Source organism: Anomaloglossus baeobatrachus, chromosome 4 (assembly GCF_048569485.1).
Source record: "Anomaloglossus baeobatrachus isolate aAnoBae1 chromosome 4, aAnoBae1.hap1, whole genome shotgun sequence".
Classification (NCBI taxonomy): Eukaryota; Metazoa; Chordata; class Amphibia; order Anura; family Aromobatidae; genus Anomaloglossus; species Anomaloglossus baeobatrachus.
Genome location: NC_134356.1, coordinates 265,889,522 through 265,915,362, shown reverse-complemented (window position 1 = coordinate 265,915,362; position 25,841 = coordinate 265,889,522). Strand labels below are relative to the sequence as shown.

Below are 25,841 nucleotides of genomic sequence, written 5' to 3'. Positions count from 1 at the left end.
TGACCTGGCACTGCCCTTCTGATTCCCAGCTCCCTCACAGCCATTGATGTCTGCAGCTGTCAGATCCTCTCTCCAGGGCTGCAAGGCTGTACAGGTTTGTTGGGGGTCATCGCCGCAACCATCTGGGTACGTGGCAGGGTCTGATCTTTCATAGCCACCAATCAGTACCTAGCCACCAATCAGTGCAAATGTTGCAAGCCTACCTATACTTCCACGGTCATTTGGGTGACCCAGTATTGCCAACAGCGCCGAACTCAGGTGGGGTTCATGACACTTAATGGCTGCTTCAGCTGCTTCTCATAACCCCTGCTGCCAGTCATCGATGTCGCAGTCTAGTAAGACACGCAACAACCAGAGTTCACTTGGTTAACTGCTTTCAGTTTACTCATCGCACCGTTATGGCAGACATGGCCTTCCTCTCTCTTTCTGTGGGTTACTACTCTTCGTTCTGTGTCCCGCTAATTCAGACCGAGTCCTCAATACTCTGGGGTCTGTGCCTCCTTTTCCCTAATACCGCACACCATTGTTCACTTCTGGGCCCAATGGCTTCTCTAGCCGGACGACTCTCTAATCCCACCTGGGTGAGCTGTTGGCTCCTCACCTCCTTAGTTTACCTTGGAGTTTCCTGACTGGCCTTAGGACCAAGGCAACGTCTTCTCACCTTGAACCCACTTCTTTGACTGACTTCCACTGGAGCTTCTACTCCTAACCATACCCCCCTGCCATCTGTCACTTTTCCTTTTACTAATTTAACCCTATCTTATCTAGCATGTCTTCTAAAATTTGCTTCACCGCAGGATAACCCAGCCACTAGATGGCAGCGTTTGGTAACCTGATACAGTCCTATCTCTGCTATATCTGGAACCTATTCTTCTCTAAAAACACTTATATATCAGGGAATACATTTATAATATTCAACAGTAAATAGTAAATACATAAGACATTGCACAGTTATATCATGGGGACACTGCCCCCCTATCACAGATGTGTAATCAGTATTCACAAAATGTGTCAGACATGGGTGCCAGTGGCCCACCAGTAAAATTGATTTTGTGGCCTCCTTTTCAGCTACATGCAAATATTACATTACTCTTTATTTAAAAATGTACCAATCTGTCTATTTAAAATAAACAATTAGGATATGATTTTTTAAAATCCACTATATGGTCCCACAAATCTTAGCCTTTTACTTTATATTAATGTTTACGGTGTTTACTAGGGGTGTGGTGCTCACAGGATTCTTTCTTTTGGCTGCTCTGCATTGTTACCCTGTGAGCAACTCTCCTTTGCTAAAGACCATAAAAATAATCACAAAATAAAAAGACCCATATCTCTGCAACTGTATGGCAAGTTTATAAAAACAAAAAAGGAAGATCAGTGATGCAGCAGGAATAAAATAATGGCAAAAACTGGTCACTTAGATCTGGTGACAGATCTTCTTTAACCCCTTCACAACCTTGACCTTACCGATATGTCTAAGGTCATGTCTGTCCCTTTAATATAGACTCACACAGTAAACCCTTTTTTTCCCACATGTGTCTGCTGATCTTATCATCCGGCGTCCAGCTAACAGGCGCATGTGGATCAGAGATACACCTATGCCTGTTGTTCTGTCCCCACTTAAAGACGATGGAAGGCGTGTAGTTGTGAGAGGTTGTGAGAATCTTACCTTCGTTTTTCCTATAGGTGGGGCAGACAGGACCAGAGTGCTCCAGAGTGAAACATGCACATGCTGAGATGAAACAATGGTGGTTTATTTTCTCCAAAGGTTAGGACATGCAGAGTGCAGTAATCCATGTACTTGGCATTGTAATTCTCCTGCGATGCTTGCCTCTGAAGCTACTACGTGGTCAGAAGACTTTGCTCCTAGTAGCTCCAATAAGGGATGTTGTTCTCACAAGCTCTGGTTTGGAATGCACACACCAGGATGTGATGCAAGAGGGTCATCAGACACTCCCATGGGCTGGACAAAAGAAACAGAGGAGCTGAAAGGTCTGACCAGTAGATGGCAGCAGAGACAAGCATGAAAAACATTCAATAACAGTTTTAACTAAGACAAATAGAAACTGCACACTCCCCGTCTGAAATTCACTTTGGGGATTTCACTATTGAGTCCATAATACAACCTGAAAGGAAAGGCATGTTAAATGCAAAAACAAGCTCAATTGAGTCCAAAACAAGAAGGATGGCACAAAGTTCAGGTCCGGTAGCGTTCATCCTGTAGGGACGCTCTCTATGGGCAAAAGCAGAACAAGTTCGTGGATTGGCCTTGCAAAAATCTTCGTCTCACCTTTCCTGATGACCTTTAGCTCCACCTTCCGAACATTGCCGTCCTGACTAGGCAGTATCCTAGTTATCAATCCCATAGGCCAGTCAGTCCTTTCTGTGGTCTGATCTTTCATGAGGACTAGGTCTCCTTCCTTGAGGTTCGGCTTGGGATGTCGCCACTTCTTTCTTCCTTGAAGAATGGTGAGGTATTCCTTCCTCCATCGGTTCCAGAAGTAGTCAGCCAAGTATTGAACCCGTTTCCAGTGTTTTTGATAAGTGTTCGCGTGGGTGAACTCTCCGCTGGGCATTACCGCGTTGTCAGTTTTTTGGGTAATAAGAATAGTAGGAGTCAATATGGTTGGTCTTTTTGGATCCATGGTCACCGGCACAAGGGGTCTTGAATTGATAATGGCTGAGACTTCAGCTAAAAGAGTGACTAGAGTCTCATGTGTGAGTCTTGAGGAATTAACGTCCATTAGCATGGAGTTCAAGATATTGCGTGAAATCCCGATCATCCTCTCCCAGGAGCCTCCCATGTGAGAACTGTGAGGGGGATTGAAGATCCAGGTGCAACCTTTCTCTGCCAGCTGATCTTGGATAGGTTTGGTGTCGATGTTCAGTTCTCTACATGCACCGACGAAGTTGCTTCCACGGTCAGACCTCAGCTGTTTCACTGGTCCTCTGATGGCAAGGAACCTTCTCAAGGCGTTGATTAGGCTGGAGGTATCCATGGACTCTAACACCTCAATGTGAACGGCTCGAACACTCATGCAGGTGAATAACACAGCCCACCGCTTGCTGTTTGCTTGGCCTCCGCAAGTTCTGCGTGTGGACACCATCCATGGTCCGAAAACGTCTAGGCCCACGTAGGTGAAAGGTGGCTCTATAGAAAGTCTGTCTGTAGGCAAGTCAGCCATTTGCTGGTACAGTTGTTTTCCTCTCGCTTTACGACAGTGCACACAATCGTGTAGTATTTGTGCTACACGTCTCTTCATTCCAATAATCCAGAGGCCTGCAGACCGTAAAGCACCTTCTGTAATTTGCCTGCCTTGGTGTTCAGTCTTTTCATGGTGGTGTCGGATCAGCAAGACTGTAACATGGTGTTTGTTGGGAATGAGAGGATTTTGTTCTGCAACTCCAAGATGAGCCTGATTTAAACGACCACCAACTCTCAGTAAGCCGAAGCTGTCGATGACTGGGTTTAAATTGGCGAGAGGACTTCTTAATGGAATCTGCTGTTTGTTGTATAAACACTTCCATTCTATGGCGAATTCACTCTGTTGGAGGTGGCGTATTATGAGGGACTCGCTATAGGAGATGTCCTCAGCAGAAAGGGGTTTGTGGCAGACATGCCAGCGATGACAGTCTTTGTTTTTTAGGTCCGTATGATAGCATCTGGCGATGTGCACTAACCTAGCGACAGTCCTGACGAGCCTCATCCAGCTGGAGAAACGTTCAAAACGTTGGCAACCGAGGTTGGAAGTTTTTTCTGCACTGGTGGCCAGGGTATTGACTTCAGCTCGGACATCTGGATCGTTGTCTGGATCTAGGATGCTGAAGGCTTCCTGGACACCTTCTTCTGACTGTCTCAGCAGGAACTCTGGACCTGTAAGCCAAGAAGAGTTAGCAAAAGAACTTGTAGACGTAAGTCTAGTTGCGTGATCTGCTGGATTCAGTTCGGCTGGTACAGGTTCTGCTAGGTTGTTGCAGACTTCCTTGTCCATAAAGGCGACGCTGTGTTCTCTCATTGCAAGCTTGCTGTTCATAGAACGCTGAAGAGAGTTAAATCTGGTCTGAGCTTGAGCTTGGTTGTTTGGGAGTCTTACCCTGGTAGATCGGAAGGGTAATGTAGAGACCCAATGGTTGGCTTTGTCTTTAGAAAACTCACAGTCCATTATTCCGATGAATTATCTGTCCTCTACTGACAAGGCTACTTTATCGTCGTCCTTGGTTGTGTGAAAGACTGATCTTCCCAAGATGTCGATATGCAGAGAAGAAGCGATGTCAGGTAGCTGTATTGTGTCTGGAGACTTCTCTTTCACTCCATAGTGATGAGGACATGGCTTTAGGCAGGTTGTGCGCCCATCTCCATGCACGTAAGTCTTGAAGGAATCAATTCCTGATCGGTCAACGCACACATTTCCTATGACTACCCATCCCAAGTCCAGTCTCTGGGCGTATGGTGCATAGTCAGGCCCGTTACACTGCTGTCGCACCTTGTGTACCCTTAGATTGTCTCTGCCGAGCAGGAGTAGAATCTCTGCGTTATTGTCCAGAGGTGGGATAACACTAGCGAGGTGTCTTAGGTGTGGTTGATGAAATGCAGCTTCAGGGGTAGGAATTCAACGAGCGTTGGTAGAGGTATTTCAGTCTTCCCATTGATAGGAGAAGCAATGAATCCCTGGGCTCTTCTGCCGCTAGTCTCTATGCGACCCGAGCAGGTGTTCAAGGTGTAGGGTTCTGATGGTCCATTAATTCCGAAGGCTTCAAAGAATTTGGTTCCTGCTAGGGACCGGTTGCTTTGGTCGTCTATGATGGCATACACCTTCATTGCCTTTTCTGGATGTCCCTCGGGATAAACCTTGATGAGGCATATTCGGGCACAACATTTGTGTGTTTGGCCCTCTCCACATACCTCTGAGCATGAGCAGGAGACGGCTGTGGTAGTGTCAGTCTGATTCTTGGGCTCCCCGCCATGACTTGGAGTGGGAGTGGTGGTGACTGCAGCCGGTGTGTCTCTAGCTAGCTGGGTTGGGTGCATGGCTGAAATGTGTTTTTCACTATGACACTCCTCACACTTGACGATGGATTTACAATCCTTGGCCAGGTGCTCAAGTGATGCGCAGCATTTGAAACAAATCCCAAGCTCTGTGAGGAATTTCTTGCACTCCTGTAGGGTTTTGGATCTAAACCCTCTGCACTTGTTCAGTGAATGCGGTTTTTTATGGATGGGACATTCTTGATTGAAAGACTTATCTCGTGATGAGATGGTGTACTGTTTATCTGAAGCGATAGCCGAGAGGACCACCGCAGTGCAGAGTAGGTTACAGTACACAAGACGAGGTGCGAACAACAAGGGTGTATTTATTAACAGGCGGGGAAAGATGTGGAGAAGGCAGGTTCAGGCACGGGGGTATACAGTGGCAAAACGTGATTTAACAACACTTTTGTATTCTCTAGCTGGTCCGCTCAATAGCACGGTGCTCCAACTATTACAGGTTCAAGAAACACAAAAACAGTCAGGTACAATGCTACTCTAACCTCTCTGGCCTCTGCTAAACGGGCCACACGGATGCCGTGTTCTACCTACTGAAGCCTACTTTAGCCCCTAGTATGTGCACAATATTCAACTCACAGTGATGCTGGGGACGTGGATCCAGTCCCGGGGGTCCCCAACAACAGTCTCATCTGAAGGTGCGCACTTCTCCTGGGCCGGGTTAAGGAGATCAAAATCTTCTTCTTGCTTCAGATTCCTCGCTTGTTCCCTGTTATCTGCAAGTCTCTCTCTCGATTCAGAAGAAAAACTCCAATCCTCCGAGACACACCGGCTGTGTGTTCCTTCACACGCCTCTAAAAGCAAAACAGAAACTCACACTTCTCTTCTTACACTCGAGCTGTCCATTAGCACACTTTCTGCAGGGGGAGCAGAACATTCCATTACCCCTCAACACGGGGAGGTTTCTGTCTCTTAAAGTGGCAGCGTGTTTCTTATTGTCCATAGCAGTAGCACCCCCCAATATGCCTCCCCACTTAATGATGGTCGTCCTCGGCCATCACAGCTTCGAGCCCACTGTGTTTTGAAGGAAGGTTCAAACCTGTAGAGGAGACAACAATGGCAGTACAGCAGACCTAGTACATTGTTCAACATATCGGATTGGTGGAACCCCTGCAGTAGACCTCTGAGATCTTCTAAGATCTTGACTATCAGGCCCGGCTTGACTAGCTTCCGGCGGAACACTTGCTGTGGGAGCTGCAGTGGAATCTTGGATGGTCTCTTCTTCCCGTGGCGGTAGTGGCTCATCCATGGGATCTCCGTTTCCGGAAGGCTGAGGATCCCCCCCTGCATCGGGGGCTGTCCACCAGTCATCATCGACTTCACACAGAGATGACGTATGTTCAGGGAGTGGGGCAGAGACTGCAGGAGATCTTAGCGTAGAAAGAGCTTCAGACCGGCATGGTCGCAACATATTTCTGTGTAGTACTCTAGGGCCGGACGCTCCATTCTCAATTTGCACCTTGTAGACCGGGCCGTCAGCATACACCCGTTCGATTACTCTGTAGGGTTGAACTTCCCATCTTTCACTCAGTTTACCCTTGGGGCGTTTCTCTCTGACTAACACTCAATCTCCAGGTTGAAGCGGTATCTCTTGAATCGGTTTAGGGCTCATATGTTCTTTCTTCTGTAGCTGTTGACAAGCCAACCGACGTATCGTCTGTAATCGTTGTCGATGTTCTTTCACCCACGAAGTGACAGTTCGTTCCATGAAATCCTCTGGCTGCTCCAAATTCAGCTCGATGATTTCTCGCCCAACTCTTCCAAACAGCAGTAGATATGGGGTGTAACCTGTAGTGGAGTGAACTCGGTTATTGTAGGCCCAGACCAGTTCTGCCAGGTAATCCGGCCAACATGCCTTCTTATCTTCCTCTAATGTTCTCAGCATTTGAAGTAGAGTTCGGTTGAAGCGTTCACATGCTCCATTGCCTTGGGGATGGTAAGGTGTAGTCCGAGATCGCTCGATGTCATACATACGACATAATTCCTCCATCACCTTGCCTTGAAAACATGCACCTTGATCGGAGTGGATCCGCTTCGGGCATCCATACACCCGGATGAAGTCTTGGCAGATGGCCCGTGCCGCCGACTCAGCAGTCTGATCTCTAGTCGGGGTGACTACAGCGAACTTGGAGAAATGGTCGGTCATAACCAAACAGTATTGTAGTCCCCGAGTGGAGTGTCCCACGAGGAGATAATCAATCATCAACAGTTCTAGCGGTTCTTTGGTCTGTATGGTCTGAACGGGTGCCCTTTGTTCGGTGCTTTTAACAAGGTCGCATACTCGACATTGCCAGCAAACCTCTTCCACCACAGACTCCAACCTGGGGCAGTACACGTACTGCTGTAACCATTGGTAGGTCTTTGCAGGTCCAAAGTGAGCGCCAAACTCGTGAGCTTCCTTAGCTACCTCTTGAGCCATTTTTCCAGGGATGACCACCTGCCATCTTGCTTCTATATCTTTTGGCTGTTGTCTCTTACGATATAACACTGATCCTCGAACTTCCAGTCTATCCCACTGGTGTAAGACACTCTTCATCTCGGCGTCCAGGTTAGCCCTTTCTTGTTTGTCTGGCTTCTGCTTCTCAGTTGCCCAGTGTTTCATCTGTTGCAGCCCTTCGTCTGCATCTTGAGCACGTCTCCATTCTTCATTGGTTCTCCCCAGGGACCGGGGCAGTGTGCAAGCCTGCCTACTCAACTGGGACGCAACCACCGAGGGCCCAAACTTGCTAAAGTCTGGCGTTTCTTCCTCCTCTGATCGTTCATCGAGATCCCCCACTGGGGTCTCCACCGTCACTCTTGACAGCCCATCCGCATTTGCGTTTTCGGTAGCAGGGCGATAACAGATGGTAAAGTCAAACTTTGCAAGGCGAGCCACCCACCGTTGTTCCAAGGCTCCCAATTTGGTATTCTCAAGGTGGGCCAGAGGATTATTGTCTGTCCGGACCTGGATCTTGGTTCCTGTCAGGAAGCCAGCAAATTTCTCTGTCATGGCCCACACTAGGGCCAGGAGCTCTAGTCGAAAGGAGCTGTAATTGTGGGGGTTTCTTTCGCTGTCCCGCAGGGACCTACTGGCGTAGCCAATGACTCTCTCATGTCCATTTTGCATCTGAGACAATACGGCACCGAGTCCATGAAGGCTACCATCTGTGTACAGCAGGAATGGTCGGTCGAAGTCCGCATAGGCCAGGATCGGGGCTGAAGTAAGGGCATTCTTCAAAGCCTGAAAAGCCTCATCTTGTCTTTGAGCCCAAGAGATGACCTGGTTCTTCGACACTCCGGCGGTCCCCCTCAGCAGCTCGTTCAAAGGACCCGCCACCTTTGCGAAGTCTTTGACGAACCGGCGGTAATACCCGGCGAGTCCAAGAAATGCCTTGAGTTCCTTCACCGTTCGAGGGACTGGCCACTTCTGAATGGCCGCCACCTTTTCTGCGGAGGGTAGGACTCCATCTTGTGACACTGTGTGGCCCAGGTACTCGATCTCTCTCTTGAAGAGGTGGCATTTTTTGGGCTTCACCTTCAGGTTTTGAGCCTGCAGTCTCCCGAGTACCTGTCCAAGCCGGTCAAAGTGTTCTTTGAACGTGGCCGAGAACACGATGATGTCATCCAGATAGATCAGGGTCGCTTCAAAATTTAGGTCTCCCAAGCACTTTTCCATCAGCCGTTGAAACGTGCCCGGAGCATTGGAGAGTCCGAAGGGCATCCGGTTAAACTCAAACAATCCCATCGGGAGGATGAACGCGGTCTTGGCTTTGTCTTTTTCCGCCACAGGTACTTGCCAGTACCCGCTTGCTAAATCCAAGGTGGAGAAGTACTTGGCCTTCCCCAAGGCCGTCAAGGATTCTTCGATTCGTGGTAATGGGTTTGAGTCGCGAACGGTACAAGCGTTGAGTTTTCTGTAGTCTACACAGAACCGGATGGTTCCATCCTTTTTCTTGACGAGTACCACTGGGGCCGCCCAAGGGCTCTGGCTGCCCTGCACTATTCCTGAATCCAGCATCTGCTTCAGTAACGTCTTTACCTCTTGGTACATCTTGGGAGGGATCTGTCGGTACCGTTCTCGAATCGGGCGAGCTTCCCCGGTCGGTATCTCATGCATCATGGCTTCAGTGCAGCCGAAATCTTCAGCGTGGCGAGCGAATGCGGCCTGGTTCTCCCACAGCATAGCTTCTACTGCTTGCACACGCTCAGGGCCCAGCGAATTCACATCCACTTCCATCTGATCGAGGATGGCCTTTCCACTCCACTCTGGGGATGGCATCTCTTTGGCCCTCGCAGAGACTGCTAGGGTCCACCCCACACCTTCTATCGGCGATAAGGATATCTCTTTATGACTCATTACCTCGCCTTTATGTACGTACACCAGGGCCAGATCCGTCCCTCGAGGCAAGGTGGCCTCACCGGGGCCCACATTCAAGGCTCTGATAGGGACGCGTCCTTGTTGGACCACAGCTACCGTACGAGCTATCATAACTTCTTGGTCCACTCTTCCGGTTGCTACAGGCTGAACAATCACTTCTATCCCATCGAGATTGCGATAGGTTCCCACTGGGAGGTGTAATATACTTTCTCGGCCGGGAGGCAAGATTATAGGTTCCTTCCCAGGAGCCCTGATGACCCCTACCGTCTGATGAGATGGCACACTCTTCTGCGTCCCACAGACGCGGATCAGCCGTTGAAGTGCTTCCTGTGTAGGCTTATGTGTAGTAGCTTGCTTCCAGTATCCGGGTCCCCGTTTGGTGAATATAATCTGATCTAATTCACGTAGGACATTCATCCCCAATATTACAGGTACATCTTCGTTGATGGGCTCGGGGACTAGTAGGATCCCTTTTTTCCCCACTTCTTGCCCACAGATTCGAACATTCATCCACACAACTCCTGTGACCGGGATCGGTTGTTCATTAGCAGCAATCACCCGGATCAGGGTCTCTTTCTCTGGCCTGGCCAGTGTCTGGAAATGTTGATTGAAATATGCTTCTGGCATCGTCGTCACTTGTGACCCAGTATCTATCAAGCAATTCACTGGGACACTTTCGAATTCAGCACGTAGGATGGGACAACCAGCGATCAAATGTTCGTTATGATATGGAGCGGCCTCCCTTCTCGCCTCCCCCGCAGAGTGCCGCACTACTGCGGGGGTTGGTAGTTTAACGATGGCTTCCGTTGGCTTTGAGTGTTATTCCGGCACCCCCTGGCAATATGCCCCCGACCTCCACATCCCCAGCAGTGGATGTCTTCTCCTCGCTGGGGAATACCTCGTGCCTCTGGTGGCTGACGAGAGGAAGCCTGCAGCCTCCAGTCCCCCATTGGTAGAGCCGAGGAATTATTGCGTGAGTATGATGGGCCAGGTTGGAAGCAGGAGGATGCAGCTGGGTAGGGATGTTCACCAGACAAGTCCCTCATTCTTTGCTCCATCTGGGTCAGCTTCTCCTGTACGTTGAGAACGGATTTCTGTAAATCTTGCACCATCTGGACCAGTCCCACCTGGCAGTTTGGGTCCACTCTGGAGGTGGCGGTTTGGACGCGCACCACTCCAGATGCGTAACTTTCTTCTTTACTTCGGGCTACTGCTTCTGCTAGGATTTGACGAAAAGTAAGAGCCGGATTCGCTCGGACCCGTTCTGCCAGGGCTTGCTGCAAGGATACGCTATGCAATCCCAGAATAAACTGTTCCCGGAGTATCCGGTCGGTAGAGCCTATGCCGCCGAGTCCATCTGACTCCTTTCTCTGGACCTCCGCTAACACTTCTTGTAGTGCTGTTGCATACTGAGAGATCCCTTCTTCTTCCCGCTGCAGCCTCGAAAAAAATTTGGCGCGAAGATGTCCCGCGCTAGCAGTCTCGCCATAGATCTCTTCCAAGAATCCAACTAACTCTTTCAGGGTACTACGGGTGGGTTCTGGTTGTATACAGACGTTTCTACGTGCTTCTCCCTCTAGGGCAGTCAAAGCGATGTCCACCTCATGCTCTGGGCCGATGTTATACACTTTCAGGGTGCTCTGCAGCCGGGACACCCAGTCGCACAGTGCCATGTTATTGCCATCGAATTTTGGTAGCACACTAAATATGGTGCCCATTGGAAGTGTCCTTGCAAGGGTTCCACCAGTGCCCACAGCACCCCCATTAACATTAGCATCCCCGCCGTTGCTGTCTGCTGCCTCCATCTTGGTGACCGTACCCTGCTCGCAGCGCCACCTGAAGCGATAGCCGAGAGGACCACCGCAGTGCAGAGTAGGTTACAGTACACAAGACGAGGTGCTAACAACAAGGGTGTATTTATTAACAGGCGGGGAAAGATGTGGAGAAGGCAGGTTCAGGCACGGGGTATACAGTGGCAAAACGTGATTTAACAACACTTTTGTATTCTCTAGCTGGTCCGCTCAATAGCACGGTGCTCCAACTATTACAGGTTCAAGAAACACAAAAACAGTCAGGTACAATGCTACTCTACACGTAACCTCTCTGGCCTCTGCTAAACGGACCACACGGATGCCGTGTTCTACCTACTGAAGCCTACTTTAGCCCCTAGTATGTGCACAATATTCAACTCACAGTGATGCTGGGGGCGTGGATCCAGTCCCGGGGGCCCCCAACAACAGTCTCATCTGAACGTGCGCACTTCTCCTGGGCCGGGTTAAGGAGATCAAAATCTTCTTCTTGCTTCAGATTCCTCGCTTGTTCCCTGTTATCTGCAAGTCTCTCTCTCGATTCAGAAGAAAAACTCCAATCCTCCGAGACACACCGGCTGCGTGTTCCTTCACACGCTTCTAAAAGCAAAACAGAAACTCACACTTCTCTTCTTACACTCGAGCTGTCCATTAGCACACTTTCTGCAGGTGGAGCAGAACATTCCATTACCCCTCAACACGGGGAGGTTTCTGTCTCTTAAAGTGGCAGCGTGTTTCTTATTGTCCATAGCAGTAGCACCCCCCAATATATCTGTGCGTGCTGCAGGTGATGGTAGCTCAGTCTTTCTAACACTCAGAGTGTTCTTAATGTCTCTGCGTTTGTGTATGGCACCTTCATACCTTGATGATGATTTTGCAGCTGCCGAAGTGTTGAACTCTAGGAAGTCGAGGCTGGGGTCGTTCCTCATCTGGGCCTGCTCGTCGATGAACTTGCAGAACTGAATAAATGGGGGAAAGGTGACGTCATGCATTCTTTTGTACCTTGAGACTGACGTTGCCCATTTCTCCTGCAGACTGTATGGCAGCTTCACCACGATTGGGTTCACTCCATGGGCTGTATCCAGGTAGCACAGCCCAGACAGACGAGGATCTCTTTTGGCGAGCTCCAGCTTTATGAGCAGATCACTTAGGTCTTGAAGCTTGTGTACTTCTTTAAGGTTGATCTTTGGGATGTCCTGCAGTCTCTTGAATAGGGCTTTCTCTATTGCTTCTGCGCTGCCAAAGGTGCGTTCCAGTCTCTGCCATGCAGCAGCGAGACCTGCTTCTGCTTGTCCCACATAGACGGTTCTGAGGCTCTTGATACGGTTTGTAGAGCATGGGCCCAACCACTTGATCAGGAAATCGAGCTCCTGTTCTGCAGTGAAGTTGAGATTGGCGATGGCTGCCTTAAAAGTTGCTTTCCAGGCCCTGTAGCTCTCTGCACGATCATCAAATTTCGTGAGACTAGTGTTGATTAGCTCTCTGCTCACCATGAACCTGGCAAACTCAGACATATCTGATTTCTCACCACTTGTTGCCATGATGACTCGTGATGCCCCTGGGGCGTATGGGCTGCCTGGCGTGAATGGATGAGATGTTCCCGGGTAAAATGACGTTGCTGCAGGGTTGAGCTGTGGTTTAGCCTCTGTAGATTCTGATGACCGCTGCTTGAGCTGTGGAAGTGGGTCAGGAAACACTTGGTTGCCATCTTGCCGTGGTGACTGTGTTTGAGAGGGCACCTCTTGGTGACTGTTATTAAGTTGCTCGGGTGCTTTAGGTGGCACTGGCACTGGTAGAGGTAAGTTGGAGGTTTCGGTGTTGTCGGCTTGGACGGTACTGCAAACTGGGGTTGCTACAGGTAACTTTTTCAGTACATAGTCTCTTGTGCGATCAACTGGATTGTCTGCTTCCAGTGGTGGCAAGTCAGCTGGATCAGGAGCTTGGATCAATGCTTGCTCAAGTAGTCTCACTTTAGCTAGCGCAACTTCCTCTTCCATCTGTGACCGAAGAATCTTTATCCGAGCCTCCGCTTCTGCCCTTGTGGCTTCTGCTTTAGCGGCTTCTGCTTTTGCAAGGGCTTCTGCTTCTGCCCTTTTGGCTTCCGCTTTAGCAGCTTCTACTTTTGCAAGGGCTTCTGCTTCTGCCCTTTTGGCTTCCGCTTTAGCAGCTTCTGCTTTTGCAAGGGCTTCTGCTTCTGTCCTTTTGGTTTCTGCTTCTGCCCTTTTGGCTTCTTCCTCTACTTCTCTTTCTGTGAAGGAACGTCTCACCTTGGATTCCTCTGCTCTTATGCGGGCCTCTAGTATCCTGTCGCTCAGGGCTGAGCTTCTTGAGGATGATGACCCGGATGACCGAGAAGAACGTCTAGATGAGGTTGATCGGTGTGATCTGGTTTCTTGCTGGTGAGAGATACGGTGTTCGGCCTTGTCTATGGCATCTTGCACCTTGGCATCTCTTTCCTTGTCTACCTCTTCTACCTTGCTCAGGTCTGAAAGAGCTTCATCAATTTTAGAGTCTTTTAGAAAGGTAATGTACCTTGTTGACAGTCTCTTGTATCTTTCATGAGCTGTGTTCAGCCGTTCCAGAGCGGCTTGTAAGCATGCGGCATCACCTGATGAGGATTCAAGTCTTGACATGTAATAGGTGACTCGTTCCCACTGTTCTTCCAGGTGTTCACATGACTCATCTTTCATAGTGTGATGGTTTTCAGTGACTTTTATCGTGGGTTTGGAAGAGCGCTTCGGTCGGACAACTTGGTCTGCTGAAAGTGTGGGCTCTGCCTCCTGGGCTTCATAATGGACAGTATCAGGTTGTATTTGCTCTGTTTCAGCAGTGGGGGACTGTCCAAGGTCTTTTTCGGCCATCTTGATTTAAGGTGTACTGTCTCTTTAAGAAACTTGACTTTTGAATAGGGGTCCAAAAATCGTTGTGTAGCTCTGCAAGGACTCCCTGATGAGATTCCCAAGGTGTCTTTAGCAAAACTTGGGGTTCGCAGTGCAGCGATGTGCAGTAATGAGGTATAATGTACTGCAAGTCAATAGAAGGAGTATAGCAAGAGAGAAACCGCAGGTGCATAAACTGTCCCTTTACAATGCAAGCAGAGGTGACACAGGACGTGGCAGATGGGAGAGCTTCCCCTTAGACTTGTCCAGGCATGCACTGTGCAGGCAGACTAGTGCACAAGCCTTGTTGCTAGGCAGATTACATGGGAAGTTACAGGGTTCTTGGGGATCTGGAGCCGGGGTATTGAGCTCTTAAGCAGTCTTCTGACTGTTCTGTCCCCACTTAAAGGCGATGGAAGGCGTGTAGTTGTGAGAGGTTGTGAGAATCTTACCTTCGTTTTTCCTATAGGTGGGGCAGACAGGACCAGAGCGCTCCAGAGTGAAACATGCACATGCTGAGATGAAACGATGGTGGTTTATTTTCTCCAAAGGTTAGGACATGCAGAGTGCAGTAATCCAAGTACTTGGCATTGTAATTCTCCTGCGATGCTTGCCTCTGAAGCTACTACGTGGTCAGAAGACTTTGCTCCTAGTAGCTCCAATAAGGGATGTTGTTCTCACAAGCTCTGGTTTGGAATGCACACACCAGGATGTGATGCAAGAGGGTCATCAGACACTCCCATGGGCTGGACAAAAGAAACAGAGGAGCCGAAAGGTCTGACCAGTAGATGGCAGCAGAGACAAGCATGAAAAACATTCAATAACAGTTTTAACTAAGACAAATAGAAACTGCACACCTGTTAACTTGCTAAATCTCACTGTCCATCTCTGACAGCTGGATTTAACACTTGGAAGCAGGGAGCGTGTCATTCGCCCCCTCAATCGGCGGCCCCGTGACATGTCATGGGGTGCTGATGGGCTGTTATCACAGGCAAGGGCCATCTGATGACTTGTCACTGTCATGACTGTCATGACATAGTTCCTGTGATCGTTGGCCGAGCTTCGTCATTTACAGGAGATCATCATTTCTGCACAACAGAGAGGTGCTGGAACATCACTCTGTACAGCAGCAGTGATCAGCGTTAATCTGCTTGGAAAAAAACGGACAATTGCCAGATGAAGGGTTAAACCTTAGTTAATTTTCTAATGACACATTCTCTTTAATAATAATATTGACTTATTAATCTCATTGCCAGTTCAAACATGAATTATACCAGATACTGTTGCATAAAAAGAAATGATTATTTTCCATATTTTAATGCTTAATAGATCATGTAGGGTTGGAAGATTGGTAGTTAGGTAACTGTGCAGAGATGGAAATAATGTCTATACTCTGAATGATGATCACCCTATGCCACCGTCACAGATGTTTGTGTCTTTGTTTTCACAGCAGATACTATTACTGACTCTTTGTTGTTGTGGGATACATTATTGATGACAGCTTTGTTGCTACTTGTTGTCATATATGATAGAACAAGTTATCTTCATGGTACAAGCTACATCTGAAAGCCCTACTTTTGACTCCGACATCTTGCTGCAAACCACTTTCCTAGGTGTCATTAGTATGAACAATACCATGTTAGAACATTATCTTCCAAAGTTCTGGCACAGTTGCTCTCTGGAGCTGTCACGCTAAGTATGGGGAAGTACTGGGCGTATGGCGACAGGGAAAGGAAGGGAAACTCTGTGTCTAGGGAACGGGGAGATGGTGACCCCTGACCAAACCTTCCGCTGACCCCTGGCTTCTCTAACCACCCTACATAGGTTTCTCATCTATGTGCCGAGTAGTATACCTTACCCTGCTCGGCAAATGGATGGGATGAGTGCTTAGTCAACCCCACTAAGCTCTAAATACACAGGAAGTGTGGCGTCCCTGCGGCTTCAGGCGCAACAGGGTACTGCACCTCACTTAAGGGGCAGTATTCATCACGGATATGGAGGAGGTCGTTGCCAGTAACACACACAACATACTATAATGCTCAGCGCATCACGGCGAGCGTGGACGTGTAAACCCACAAGAGCGCAGCGGAGCTGCGGTAGCTGACCACAAGCAGGACACGGGAGAGCGTAGATGGTAAGCAATAGACAAGGTTTATTGATAATCCTTAAACAGGAAAGGAGTGCGAGGGTGACCGGGAGAGGCTCCACCAGACTATGCACCGGACTCCCCTGGAGGAGCAACTGGGAGCAAACCCCTATACAGGGGCTGTCCAGCCCAACCCCAGGGGGCCTAAATGCACAATCTCCAAGAAAGTGGTCACGACTCACCGCGTCACAGGGAAAGAGCAAAGTCTCTGGTTAGTGTATGCAGACAGTGGCACAGCACATCATGTGAAGACACGGCAAACGTGGAGGTTCAGTGGAAGTGGCTCCTCCGGATGTAGCATCGCTGATACAACAAAGCTCTGTGGACGTGGAACCGCAAGTGGAGCTTGAGACGAAGGAGGAGGCACAGCTTACGGGTCCTTTTGGCAACAAAGAAGCAGCAGTTCCGGAGGCACAGCAAACACAAGTAAATGACACATTAGTAAGAGGTACAGGATGGAGGTATGCAGCGCGACACCAAACACTGACAACATACCTAAGGATATGAAATGTTGCCCAAGCACTTCCCACAACGGGAGGGTGCTTTATGTATACAGGGCTGCTCAGCAATAGGCTAGGAGGGAATGGCACTCAAAACATCTCGGTACTAATGTTAGGACCAGGATGACGGGTAGGCCCAGGAGGTGGATCCACTGGACTGAGCACCCCACCGAGGGCAAGGTGCCCGGTAGCCGAAGCACTACGGGTAGCAGGACAGTCCGTTCAGAGGAGTGGGTGTAGAAGTCCCTGGGACCACGGAGTCTCTGAAGGTAGCCTGGGTGACGAAGCGCAGGTTCGGAGGCCGAGATGTCAGGCAGGGTCCAGAACCAGCGGAACGGGGAGGTCGGTCACCACACGGATCCAGGGATCGGAGATGGTAGGGACTGAGAAGATGGCGGACACTCCGTTCGGGGTTCTGGAACCGTCAGGACCGGTTGGCGAGACAGGAGCGGCTCTACAAGAGAGATAGGTAAGTACGAGACAATGGCACAGGGAGACCTGACTCCTAGCTTAGCAAACACGAAGAACAGGCCCCGCCCACTTGGAAAGAAACCCCCTATATACCCTGCACCTGAATCTTCCATATCCTGTTGGAGGACGCTGGCCCTTTAAGAGAGGGTCAATGACCGCGTGCGCGCCCTAATGCGCATGCGCGAGGCCCGGGTGCCAGAAGCCAGGGCAGGGAGCGGTGCACAGGAGGCAGGAGCGCTCAGCATCGCAGATGGGCGCCGGGACCGGGGACCGGGTTGCCTGGAGGACGCAGGTGAGGGAGCATGGAGGCCGTGGAGTGGGGGACGCCTGGCAAAGGAGCCGGGGAGCGTGGCAGGGGAGCCGGGGAGCGTGGCAGGGGAGCCGGAGAGCGTGGCAGGGGAGCCGCAGAGCGTGGCAGGGGAGCCGGAGAGCGTTGCAGCAGGGTAGTCGGGGAGCGTGACAACTAACAGGAACTGTGATGATGTCAGAGGGAGGGGAGGAGTCACAGATCACATGATCCTTAGAGCATGCAGGATTCTGCAGTGTTACTATGAATGCAGGAGTGCAGGTCACGCGCGTGGGCTGTATCAGCTTGCTGGAAACAGTAAGTACAGAATGGACAGAAGCCGTTCCAGCCCTGGTGATGCTTCGGAGATGCCCCCGGTCCCATGGCCAGCGGGAACCGGACTCGCAGCGCTTGGGGATGGCACAAGATGGGGCATGACCTGAACATGACACTCAGTGAAGGGGGGGCTCTCCCACTGGGATTGAGTTGGGGTGTTCGCAGGGAACAGCCATCACTTAATATGGGATTCCCGGTCCACTAGTGCAGACAACCCAGGAGGCAGGGCCTCCACTGGGGAAAGAAAGAACAACACCTCACTGAGTCAGTCAGTCTGCACGGAGCAAAAGGGGAGGAAGTGAGACAGATGAGATACAAGGTTGTTGAGGGGAGAGCTTGATTGCTCCCTCAGGATCAGCACAGTCAGGGTACGGAGCCCTAGGGTGATGAACACTTCAGGTTTCATCACCAGAATCCGCCAAGTGAGGGGATTGCAAGTCTCCGAGTCCACCTAAGAGCCCAAGGCACAGCAGCAGGTAGAGCCAGGAGCCGGGACCACGGTCAGGCCCAACAAGGGACTCGCACTACCTGCCAGACAGGACGGGGGCAACAACCCAGGACAGGAGTACACCACAGGCCACAGGACTATCTGTCAAGCCTAACACACCATGGGTCTCATTCTGTATAGTTTATATACTATCTAAGATGGCAGCTGCACAAGTCTTAGATGGAATATATATGTTACCAAGGTGCATAGCCTCAGTGATGTGAAACCCTGTATCTCCTACTCAGATACTTTCTAGGTCCCTGCTGGTCTCTAGTGAGATGGGTCACAGTTGAAGAGAATGCTTGGCATTTTCTGACACTTCTGATGTGTTGAGATGGAAAGTAGAGACCAGTGGGGATCTCTTAAGTGTCCAGATTAAAAATGTGAATCTATGAGGGTGGTGGGCAGTGTAGTGCATAATGAAACTGCCCCAGACTGTGCAGCAAGGGGTTAACCTCCAATGCTGTTTTTGTCCAGCCCCCTCTCCCGTCCAGGCCCTGCTCTTCCTTTGTTTGGGAGGGGACACCGTCCTGGCCCCTCCCGATTTCCCAATCCCACCTATAGGGTGTAATTTCTACCTATATATTGGGGTCTGGGCCGGTGTCCGGCCTCTTCCCCTGGTATCCCAGGATCCGGAGCAGCTCTGCCTGGTGGAAGCAGGAGAAACCCGATGGACCTTCCCTTCTTTGAGCCGCTGCAGGCCCATGCGTGGCATGAAGGTTAGGGATGACTGGCTCATTTATTTGTGGAGCTCAGCTCTCCTCAGTCACAAATAGGGGCTATGTTGCAGACAGCTGCAGCACCTGCCGGGGAAGTGTTTCTTCTCCTAGGTGCTTCCCTCGGGCCCCTGCCCCACGTGCATCCCTGTTTTTTCCTGCCCCTGCCTTTAGCACTGCAGGCAGGCTTTAATAAACACCTCACAACTGTTGCTCCCTCAGCCCCCCTCCCTGTTGTTTTCACACAGCACAGTTTGCTCCACGCCCCCTTCATCTCCCCTGCAGCTCCCAGCACTTCTAGTGCATTCGTATCACAGCAGTATTACTTTAATCCCTCATATACTGCCATGGACAATGACACCACTTCCTCTTCTGCAGGTTTTGGGCAGTGTGTCTGCTCACCAGCCTGTATCCCTGGCTCAGAGCCTCCAAATAGTGAACACCACACCCCCCCCCACCCCTAACCCCCCTCCTGTGCTGCATACCTGTGATGGTCTGCCACGTTCTCAATTAACCCTTGATGCCCAAGCTGTCCCCTTCTTCACATCCACAGCTACTTTCACAATGTCTAAATCCTTGCAGACCACAGGGCTCCTGCTTATGTCCTACCAGTTATCGGTCCCGCTTCCCCTCTGCGTTGGGCTATGTGCCCACGTGGCGTGTTTTCATGCAGTTACGCTGCGTTCTGCACCGCAGCGTGGCTGCATGCGTCCTGTGTCCCCAGCACAAGCTATGAAGATTGTGCATAATTCATGCCCACATGGCGTATTGGAGCGCAGCGCTTCGGCTACTGCCGGGGCGCTGCGTTCTAAGAAGTGATATGTCGCTTCTTTGGTGCGCTCTGCATGCAGCCCCTGCTCTGTCTTTTGGGGGGGGCTGCGTGCGGAGCGCATGAAATCGGCTTTTCAGTACGGACTGTTTCTGCGGCGGTTTGGGGCGCACGTGTGCTGTTCAGATCGCTGCAGAAATTTCTGTAGGGATAGAACGCAGCGTGGGCACATAGCCTTGCATCGGTCGGATCTGCACGATCAGCATCGCTCGTCGGATTGGTGCAGGAGGCGCTTGAGGCATTCTTCACGGAACTTCTCCCGTACACACAGAAGCCGGCGTTCACACTCATCTGGTAGAAGTCGCCTTTTCAAATTCCTTTTGAGGGCTCAAGCATCTCGAGGGTGACTGATGAGTGTGCACGAACATCTATGGTGCAGCCTACGAGGACACAGAGGAATTGGTCTGCTACTGAACAGCCCGGGGATGTGAGGTATGCCCCTTCCCACGTCAGCGGTGGTGTATCTACGGCGAATTCCCCAGAGATGGCATCCACATCAACATCCGGTGTGTTCACGGAGGCTTGGGGGATTAAGGCATTACAGCTCCTTAAGGTGGCATTCTCCATCTTCATTGTTTGAGATATCGGACGCTTCGAGGATGCCTGGCGGTCTTGTGCTGTCACGTCAGCGGTGGTGTTTTGATGGATACTCCCCCTGTGATAGCATCATGTCGACTAAGTCACGTTTATATTTGTCCCAGTACTTATGATAAGAAACCCAGGGTCACGAGAACGATTAGTAATTGGCTACAGGTTTTTCAGTCCTGGGTCAGAAACATCCCGACCGTGGTCCTGAAATGTTCATTTATCAATACCTAATTTATAGTTCCTATAAACTCACGGTGGTTATGGGTGTAGTTGGTATTATGAGGATTTTCAGCGTCGGCTTGCCCCTACACCCTGGCATTGGTTTGGGCGTCCAAGCCATGGATTTCTGGCTTAGGTTAATGACCGTACAGAAGCCAGTATACCACTTTTCAATCCACGGCCACTGTGCCGGGAGCTTCACAAGGTCCAGCCATGGCGGCCGTGCGCCGCCCAGGAGCGTGTTGGTTGTTTAATGATTGACACTTCTAGTTCTTTGGGTTATGCAATCCTAGCACGAGTGTCCTGCTTGCTGCGGAGCCATTTGGCTGTTAGATTCCCTCACTCTCCTTCCAAGGTCCTCGGTAAAATGGTACAAATGTCTCAGACGACCCCGGTAAAGGTATCAGAGATGCCCCTTGTGGCTTTACAAATATCCCAATAAGGATGTGGCTGGTCATATCAGTTTTGTATTTTTCTTTCACTTTATTTATTCCATTTAATTTTCCTAATTGCTCCCTCATTGTCGCTAAAAGGAACGGAACCGGGTAGATTTCAATTGATACACCACCTACTGTATCTCACCCACACGGCGAGTCTGTTAATCATGGTATCCCTCCTGAGTAAGCTTTGATTTCTGTGTCTTTTTACAGTATAATTTCCCTTATATGAGAGTTCGGACGTAGTGCACTTTTGCTTAATCTGATATCGAATCTGTGTTTTGTCCGTTACCTGTTCATCCGTACTGTTCCATAGTTTGGGTTGTTGCATGTAGGGCAATTTTTATTACGATTCTTTACTTCCCATGGGATGCTTTATGTCATTCCATTATTTTGAACTCTTCAGTTCATTTCTTCAATGGGTGCGGTGGTGTGAGACGGTCTCAAAATTTGTCACTCACTACTTGATGATTTTCTTTAATTGCTCTAGTGACTTCGATGAATGCAAACAATTTTTGACATTTTTTCAGTTGATATTAAGTTTGTTGTCCCTTTGCCCCCAAACAAACGTAGGGCACGAAAGATTCAGACCCTGTTTCAATTGAGTGTGGGTTTTGTTTTTGTACGGTGCAGTCTTAAAGGGATTTTCTACATACCATAAAAATACATTCACTTTGTCTAATTGGTAATTCTGTTGGACAATTTTGTTTCTTATGTGATGTTTTATTACTGAACCGCAGCATTAGAGAGGTCAGAATTACAGCCCGAGCTAATTAGAATTACAGGCATAGTATAGTTATAAGTATTTGTGTCTTTACAGGAAAGTTACATTGCGCCAAATGCAGTTCACCGCCTCTCATTGTCCACTAGGGGCGCTTCACCCTGACCACAGGATTACGTATTACTTCTGACTTACTGATTTGGTCTCAATTCCTTTTCACCTTAATGAGTGCATGTTCAACATGTGTTCTGTGGTGTCTAACCAGGTTTTATTTTTGCTCACCAATGCGTCTTTTTTCTGATGGTTTTAGCGCTGTTTTTGGCAATCAGTGGTGCCGGGGGCACCTGGCCCTCACCTTGTTAACTTTTTGTTTGACTGCTAATTTTTCCCTTTCAGAATCGTTCCCTATTGTCATTGCTGTGGAGTTTTGCCACAAGTCACTAGCCAACTGTAATATTTTGTTTGATGTTACGCTGCATACAATACACATTTGGATCCGAGCATGGGCTACGGGTTCTCAGAGTAATGCTCCATATTGATTGTCTCGTTTCTGTTTGCAGGATTTTTCAGCTGGTACCCAATGCCAGCCCGGTGGGTTGCCATTGCCACACCACTGCGAGATCTTGTCGGGACCAACTCCTGACAGAGATTAGGACTTCAGATCCCCCTTCAAAGTGGCAACTTTATGGATAGGCGTGAAACAGTGGTTAGGTATAGGTATGCTGGTAGCTGGTCCCTCGGTTCTGATAACTTTACCTGTTCGGAGGTTACCCTCTAATATTTGATGCACCTTTATAACTTTGGTTCTTCCGCCTCTGTAGCCCAGAAGCATTTATTTGTATTTTGTTTCATTTTTTGATGGGATGTTCTACGTTACTAAATCTTGTTATTTGCAAATCCCTTTAATGGCTGGTTTAAGTCCCACCAATCCATAGATAAGAGGCATCCCAATTTTTTTACCTGATGCTTCTTCAGTTAATCGACTATGCAGGCTGTTTGTTCAATCCCACGGGAGATATCCCTGTTGTCCACAACCTTTAACTTGGCCTTTTCTGGGCCCTCAGAGTCAGCGAACTCGCCACACCGTCCAAGAATAGTTTTGTTGCCTTCAATTGTGTGCCATACTACTTATTGACCCTTCATGCGTATCCGCATTCAGGAGCCCAAACTGACCAAGTGGCCAGAGATTCTGGGATTAGACTGTTCCTTCCCCTGGCCCTACCTGCCCTTTGCGTTTGATGGAATTTTTGTTTGTCGGTCTACTGGTACCTCACTGTTAGTTTATTAGGATGGTTCCCCCCTTACTAGGTACCAGTTTACCGCTCCTTTTTTTCGGTGCTGCCTCATCGCTTGCGGTTTTTTCACCCCCTGATCACTTTGGGACTCATCCCTTTTCATTGTGGCAGCCACTGAGGCTGCCAGGGCGGGCTTTATCAGACTCTGATATACAGTGCATATTGGTAAATTGCGCTCTGCTTTTTTTGTCAGATATGCATCGCACGATTTATTGCAGGAAGTAACCAATTTTATAGCACATTTACTTTAATTTCTTTAAAGGTTCGGCATTGCTATAAACAAAAAAAAAAAAAAAGGTTTTTGGATTGTTGGCAATTTCTACGTGTTTTGGGCTGTTCAGAGAGCTGGTAACAGTCGCAATCTTGGATTCTACTCTGTCGAACTGCTTAGTGGTTGGGTTCGAGGCCTGAGATGGCTCAGGTCTTGTTGGAGGTGGTTGCCATCAGCAGGCAGTTGTCTGCTCCGATGATTTTAGTTGGAAGGTGACAACCGAAGGTTAATGCTTCAAGATGGTGTGTTCTTGGCAGATATCGGTCTGGATACAATTTTATCTATGATCCAGGGCGGCCTGGAGCAAGCCTTTTTTCCAAATGGTGGGGGTCGGAGTTCAGTTTGAGACTGGTCTCCTCCTTGGCATGTGTCAACAGCATTCTGGTGAGAGAGCGGAAGTCCTTGGTCCTGTGGTAGAGTGTCCCTTCTCACCTGGAGTCAAGTTATGTTTTACAAGTTCTAAAGAGTTTGGAAAAAGTTTATAAAATATGTTTTACAAGTTTTAATGAGTTTGGAAAAGTTTGTAAAATAATAATATATCAGTAAAGCTGTGACCGATATCTGCCAACAAAATGGTGTCTGTCTTTATTTCATTAGGACGGGCCTTTATTTGGATGCAACGGTTCTTTGTTTTTGTCTGTGCAGTCTGAGTATCACTTCATTTATTCATTTTTATAAAATGTTTGTACTTTTTAAAAATTATTTTTATCCATTGGATTTTCCTTTAGAAAGTCATTGATTTCTAATCCACTATTTATTAATTTTCCAAATAAGACAATTTTATCAGAGCTGGCAAAGACTCTTGTAATTCCTGAGGATCATATTAGTCCTTCAAATGACTTCAATGCCGCTGTTGAGCTCAGAAAGCTTCAGAGAAAAATCAGAAATATTGTAGATGATTGGATGGAGCATTATCGCTTGGCTGCAGGTAAGCTGTTCTTCCTATTCTTATTAAGAACTGTTAAAGGGGTTGTCCAGGAATTTTTTATTAAATTGCTTTAAAGCAGCAAGTGCAATAAAATAGAAAAATAACTGTTGAGTCAACATGAAGGACCTGTTTCATCAAGACTGGCATTGTTTTCGCCAGTCTTGATGAGGAGATGTGCTGGAGTCAGATGCTCTTGATTCATAAAGAAGCATATGCCTCTTTATTGATCAGGAGTGGTGGACAAGTGGCATGCACCCAGGGCCGGATTATAGGCGGGGCAGGCGGGGCTTCAGCCCCGGGGCCCCCACCAAAAGAGCTTCCAAGGGGGCCCCCACCACCAGGGCCATACTTGCCACCCGTCAGCAATTTTTTTTTTCTTTTCTTCACACCCGCTCCCCCTCCGTTAAGACAGTCTAAATCAGCTGTGTTTTCGGGGGGGGGGCACCTACATTTATTTGTATCTGCGTCTCTAAGACGCAAAAACAAGCTGCGGGCGCAGGACGCTGATTGACCTCGGAAGTACCATCGTTTGTACTTCCGGGGTCAGAGGTGTGCCTGCTCCCTGCTCTGCTGCGGCGTCCAATGCTACGGACGTCACAGCAGGACGCCGCGGACGTCACAGCAGGACGCCACCGCGGAGAAGACCCACGCGCGCGGCCGGCTGGCCGGCCGCGGAGGAGAGGACCCACGCGCGCGGCCGGCCGCGGAGAAGACCCACGCCGCGGCCAGGAGAGGAGACTAACCGGAGCAGGAGAATGGCCGCGCACCGGAACAGCAGCAGGACGATGGCGGCCTATACCGGAGCAGCAGGAGGATGGCATCAGAGCAGGTAGGGACAGAGCTGAAGAAAGATGTGTGGTGTGATGCAGAGCTGTGTGGTGTGATGCAGAGCTGTGTGGTGTGATGCAGAGCTGTGTGGTGTGATGCAGAGCTGTGTGGTGTGATGCAGAGCTGTGTGGTGTGATGCAGAGCTGTGTGGTGTGATGCAGAGCTGTGTGTGTGATGCAGAGCTGTGTGTGTGAGTGTGTGTGAAAGAGAGCTGTGTGTGTGTGAAGCAGAGCTGTGTGTGAAGCAGAGCTGAAGAAATGTGTGGTGTGAAGCAGAGCTGTGTGTGTGTCTGTGTGTGAAGCAGAGCTGTGTGAGAGTGTGTGTGAAAGAGAGCTGTGTGTGTGTGTAGCAGAGCTGAAGAAATGTGTGGTGTGAAGCAGAGCTGTGTGTGTGTCTGTGTGTGAAGCAGAGCTGTGTGTGTGTGTGTGAAAGAGAGCTGTGTGTGTGAAGCAGAGCTGAAGAAATATGTGTGGTGTGAAGCAGAGCTGTGTGTGTGTCTGTGTGTGAAGCAGAGCTGTGTGTGTGTGTGAGAGAAGCAGAGCTGAAGAAAGATGTGTGGTGTGAAGCAGAGCTGTGTGTGTGTGAGAGAAGCAGAGCTGAAGAAAGATGTGTGGTGTGAAGCAGAGCTGTGTGTGTGTGAGAGAAGCAGAGCTGAAGAAAGATGTGTGGTGTGAAGCAGAGCTGTGTGTGTGTGA

At 49.3% G+C, this 25,841-nt stretch overlaps 1 protein-coding gene across 1 annotated transcript in view; it reads left to right on the top strand.

Annotated features, from left to right (window-relative positions):
* The window catches only part of LOC142301440 (uncharacterized), a 177,228-nt gene that overhangs the window by 93,132 nt on the left and 58,255 nt on the right, over positions 1-25,841 (top strand). Inside the window, exon 12 of the mRNA XM_075342446.1 lies at positions 24,165-24,318. Coding sequence (XP_075198561.1) covers positions 24,165-24,318 — 154 coding nt within the window. The remainder of the gene's footprint in view (positions 1-24,164; positions 24,319-25,841) is intronic.